This window comes from Octodon degus, unplaced genomic scaffold (assembly GCF_000260255.1).
Source record: "Octodon degus isolate 3935 unplaced genomic scaffold, OctDeg1.0 scaffold00023, whole genome shotgun sequence".
Lineage (NCBI taxonomy): Eukaryota > Metazoa > Chordata > Mammalia > Rodentia > Octodontidae > Octodon > Octodon degus.
This window is the reverse complement of record NW_004524599.1, coordinates 7,809,873-7,815,561: the sequence shown is the minus strand read 5'-3', so window position 1 is coordinate 7,815,561 and position 5,689 is coordinate 7,809,873. Positions and strand designations below refer to the sequence as shown.

General features: G+C 38.2%; 1 protein-coding gene across 1 annotated transcript in view; it reads left to right on the top strand.

Annotated features, from left to right (window-relative positions):
- The window catches only part of Sycp2l (synaptonemal complex protein 2 like), a 76,562-nt gene that overhangs the window by 44,470 nt on the left and 26,403 nt on the right, over positions 1-5,689 (top strand). The window contains exons 22-24 of the mRNA XM_023712124.1: positions 317-425; positions 5,315-5,388; positions 5,553-5,622. Of these exons, the coding sequence (XP_023567892.1) occupies positions 317-425; positions 5,315-5,388; positions 5,553-5,622 (253 nt within the window). The remainder of the gene's footprint in view (positions 1-316; positions 426-5,314; positions 5,389-5,552; positions 5,623-5,689) is intronic.

Sequence of the window (5,689 nt, the reverse complement as noted above, 5' to 3'; positions counted from 1 at the left end):
TTTTTTTGGTGGTACCTGTTATCAAACCCAGAGCCTTACACTTGCCAGGCAGGTGCTTATTCCGCTGAGCCATCTCCCGGGCCCTCCCTTTTTTCCATTCTTTCATCCCAGTTTCTTTTTCCTGTTAAAGTTTCTTCCCATTTTACAATATCTAATCAAAATATGACCAAAATATTCTTCTAATTCTGGGATCTGTGGTCCAGTGTTTATTGTTTAATTCAATAAATCTGATACTTAAATTTCTTAAAAGGATATTCAAATATCTTGGATTTTTTTTTTTCTAACTTCAATATTTAACAGGAGTGTTATGTTTTAGGCCAAACTTCTAACACCAGTATGGAATGCCATTCCTTCAGAAATGTCTGAAAAAACCCTCCAAGATAGTTCTGCTTTTTTAAGTCCTGAAGATTCTGTGCAGAAAACTGGTAAGTAATTTTTTATTGTTTAACGTAATAAGAAATTAAATTTGGGAATAAGTTTTCTTTTTTTTTAATATATGTGGTACAGGGTCTTACTATGCAGGTTGGACTTATAGTGATCCTCCTGTTTTTAGCCTTCCCAGAACTGGGATTACAGGTGTGAGCCACCTGTAATGTCTCCAGTTAAACCTGCTCTCAGTGTCTGGCTCAGAATGCCCAAGAGTGGGGCCAGTGCAGCATACAGTGCTGGGGATCAAACCCTGGTCCCTGTGCTTGCCTAAGCAGGTGCTTAGTCCACTGAACTATCTTGCTGGCTCTTGGGGTAAGTATTTTGAAGGAAGTCAATTTTTAAAATATGTATGAGAAAAGTATAAAGATGTACTTTTTCTCTTTAATGCCTCTAGTTAAACCATAACATACCACAATTTGTGGGACAGAAAAAATAGTACTGAGAAAGAAATTTATAGCAGTGAGTGGCTGCAAAGAGATAGAAAAATTCACATAAACAACCAAACAATGTGTCTATCAACTTGGGGATGCAAGAATGAGCAAAATCTCAAAGAACTAAATAGAAAGAAATGATGATCAGAGAAGAAACAAGAAAAACAAAAGACCAACGAAGAGCTCTCTGAAAAGTGACAAATCTTTAGTTTGACCAAAAAAAAATTGAGAAGACCCAAATACATAAAATTACAGGTGAAAAGGAAGAATTTCTGACACTAAAGAAATTACAAAGGATCATTAGGGATTATCAAAAACTCCATCATCAGTTGGAAAACCTAGTAGCAATCAACAAATTTCTAGACATATATGAGCTTAAAATGTTGAGCCGTGAAAACATAAAAATATGAATGATCCAAAAATAAGTAATGAGATAGACTAATGAAAATCTAACAGAGGAGCCTGGGACTGGATGCCGCCATTGCTAAATTTTCCCTAAGTTTTTAAAAATACCAGTACTTATCCAACTGTTTCATAGGCTAGAAGGGAAGAAAATGCTTCCAAACTCATTCTGTCAGGCCAACATTATTTGATTGTCAAAACCTTTTAAGAACACAACAAAAGAGAGCTATAAAACTCTATCCCTGTGAAAATAAATGAACATTATCGGTGAAATTTAGCAAATCTTGTTTGTCTACAATGCATGAGGCCTAGATTCAATCTCTTGTACCCTCCCCAAGCAAACAACCAACACCAAGCAATCTAGCAGATTGAATTCAGTAGCGTATCTAAAGGGTAATCCCCCTGATCACATTGTCTCCTTCCTGCCACGCCCTTTTGCCCTAGTGCCCTGCCTTTGAACCAGCTGATTCCAACTGTGAACTGAGAGAAAATAAATGTTCCCTCCTTTAACTAGTGACTATTTTGTTCCAGCAATGAGAAAAGTAGCTAAGGCATCCAGCAAATACCTAGAAAGAAACAGTCAACTTCATTAGCCATCAGGGAAATGCAAATCAAAACCATAGTGAGATACCCCCTCACCTCAATTAAAATGTCTGCTACCTAAATGGACAGTGCCCCATCACCACATCAGTGGTGGCAAAAGTGTAGAGGAGAAGGAATTTGAGTACACTGTTGGGAGTGTAAATCAGGACAGCTATCCTGGGGAATTGTACAAAGATCCTTTAGAAAACTAAAAATCTATCATATGATCCAGCTTTTCACTTACTCTTTTTTTTTTAAATTTATTTATTTATTTTGTGTGTGTGTGTGTATGTGCGTGTGTGGCCAGCTCAGCCCACCAGGGTGCGTGGCTGGCTGGCATGTGGTGCTGGGGGATTGAACTGCGGTCCCTGTGCTTTGCTAAGCTTGTTCTAAGTAGGTGCTTTAGACCACTGAGCCATCTCACCAGCCCTTCACTTATTCTTAATTTTTTTATTTTAAAAAGAATAGGGGGGCTGGAGAGATGGCTCAGTGGTCTAAAACACCTACTTGGAACAAGCTTGGCAAAGCACAGGGACCGCGGTTCAATCCTCCAGCACCACATGCCAGCCAGCCGCGCCCCCTGGTGGGCTGAGCTGGCCACACACACACACACACACACACACACACACCACACACACACACACACACACACACACACATACAATAAATGTTAAAATAAAAAAAAATTTTAAAAAAATTAAAAAAAAAAAAGAATAGGGCCGGGGAGATAGCTCAGTAGAAGAAGCACTTGCCTGGCAAGCACAAGGTCCTGAGTTGAATCCCTGGTACTGCAAAAACACACAAAAAAGAATACAAGTTTAAAAATGATACAAAAGTTTTAGAAAAAGATGGTAGGACATCAACAGTGGTTGTTATATTGTGCATTATCTTCAAAGTAGCTGTTAAGGTTACCAAATATAAGCAGGCAAAATTGGTAATTTTTTAAAAATTAAGCATTAAATGTTCCTTTCCATAAAACAATAGAAATTAGTAGTATAACTATCTTAGTGTATATATATATATATATATATATATATATATATATATATCTTCCTGTCTCTTTTCCCTCATTCTAGTTCTTTCCTTTTGAGCAGTTTCTTTCCCTTTCACAATAGCTATTGTACTTTTGGGATTGTGTTTAGTCTTTCAGTTTCTTACACTAGGGAGACAATATGATGTTTACATATGCAGGTAAGATTTACTCATAAGTGAAATAAATCAGATCCACTTCTTGATATGTACCAAAAGACGGTAAGATGAACATACCAAAGAGGTGCCCTCATACCCATGTTTGTTGTGACACTTTGCACAATAGCTGTGATATGGGATCCACCTACATTGCCGTTAATAGACAAATGGATACAGAAAAGGTGCTGTCTACACACAATGGAATAGTTTTGTGGGAAAATGGACAGAACTGTGTTAAGCCAGTAACAGTAAGGACCTCGTGTTCTCTCTTATGTGGAAGCTAAAAAATATTGAATGGAAGTAAAATAGTGATTGCTAGAGTCTGGGGGGGGTAGGTGCACAGCTAGGGCGGGAAAGGGATTTGGCTTGATCAGGGTATGACATATTCATGTATGGAGGTTATACTAGACTATGTACAATAATTTGTGTTCATATAAATATCAATCCATTGTGTTTTGAATGTCAGCAATGAATTATTCCTAAAGAATAGAATATTTAGGAATAAATTTAATCAGGGAAGGCCTGTGTACTCAAAACTTGTAAGACATTGAGAATAAAATCGAAGACCTAAGTAAACGGAAAGCTGTCCCATGTTCCTGGATTGCAAGAATTAATATTTTCAAAATGACCACATTATTCCACACCATTCACAGATTCCTTGTTATCTTTATCAAAATTTCTATGACTTTTTTTATCAATAATTCTAAAATTTATACGAAGCCACAAAAGGCCATAAATAGCCACAGCAGCCTTGAGGAAAGACAACAAAGCTGGACACATCATACTCAAACTGGATTATAAAACAAAAATTGGTGTAAATAGACCCAGACCAATGGAACAGAGTAGAGAGCTCAGTAGTAAAGCTAACTAGTCCTTGGGAAGGATACTGAGAATTACATGGTGGAGAAATTAATAACTGATAGTGGGAAAACTGGATATCTATATCTATAATAATGCGACTGTTCTCTTGTCTTATACCATATAAAATGAACTCAAGTGGGTCGAGGACATGAATATAGTATTGGAAGCTTTCTCTTAGGTAACCAGCTGTTTCTCTTTTGACATTTGAGATGAGGTCTCATGCTGTTGCACAAGCTGCACGGGAACTGTTGCCTCCTACTCTCAAGTAGCTGGGTTACAGGTGCACACCACTGGCCCTGGCTGAAATAGCTCCTTGATGTCAGCTGTGGCAATGTTTTTGGAATGTATTTTTTAAAAGCCACAAAGACAAGGGGCTTGTGTCAAACCAAAAAGCTTTGGGCAGTGTAGGAAATATCCTCCAACCTTTAGACTTGAGAAATATTTGTAAACCACACATCTGATAAGATGTTCAAAATATGCTGTATGATGAACTAAGACAACTCAATAGTAGACAACCGAATAACCCAATTAAAAATGGGCAAAATAAATGAATAGACATTTGTCCAAAGGAGATAGACAATGTCCAAAAAGTCTATGAGAAGAATTACTAGTCATCGGGGAAAGCAAATCAAACCCATCAGGAGTAATCACTTCCTGTTAGGACGGCTGTAATAAAAAAGAGAAAGCCTGTGGCGAAAACAGAGGAAAGGAAATGCTTATGCAGGGCTGGAGGGAATGTTGATGGGAACTGCCACTGTAGAGCACTGTGTGGATGCCCTTCCGCTCATGGAGACTGATCCCCAAGTCCCCTACTAGTTGTACACCTGAAGGCTGGAGAGCTATCTGTAGTCCTGTGTTCACTGCAGCGTCATTCCCAAGAGCCAAGATATGGACAGGGCTAAACACCCATCACTGGATGGCTGTATGAGGAGAATAAGGCAAGTTGCACCATGGAATATAGTCCCATATTCCACTGCAAGAACATTCTATCTGTGACAAAGTGGATGAACTTAGAGGACAATATCCTGTGCGAAATGAGCCTGATAATGAAAGAAAGCCTCAGTGCTGCGTGACCTCCCTTGTATGTAGAGACTAGAACACTCAAACTAATAGAAGCAAAGAGTAAAATAACAGAAGGAGAGTCAAGAATCACAAAGCTGAAGCAGGAGAAATCTTGCTCATGTGTCTGGGGCTGATGCGCAGCTCCTAAGTTTGCTGACGTAGTGGATGTAATCAACTATTTTATCCACAGACCTGCACACCTAACAGTCATGCATCCCCTGAAATGTACAAAGCTTTTTGTTTTATCTAAGACTTTGTGCCATCTTTTTATTATAATATTTAGCATAGAGAGCAGTAGTGGAATATTATTTGTTTCTTGGGGAGTTTATTCACTTGAAACTGTTCTGTCTAATCCTCAGAACTTGGAAGTCCTCACCCACTGAGTGATCTCTCTCCCTTGGAGGACTCAACAGTTGACGAGAACATGTCTCAGGTATTTAATTATTGCTTGGTTGGTTTTCAAGAATTATAATTGCATCCCATAATGACATACTCTTTTTCTAAGGAATGCTATAGCACCACTTTCTTCTTAGCAATTATACCCACATTATATTTGTATTCACTTTGTGTTCTGTGTTTGTCGTGTTTGTGTTTTAGATTGTAAACCAAGGGTCATTAATGGAAAATACAGGCTTCAAACATAAGCTGTCAAACTTGGAAGACAAAGGTGAGAAACTAATAAACATTTTGCAGAAAAAAGTAAAATTAATCTGGGCCATTATTCCGGTTGTGGT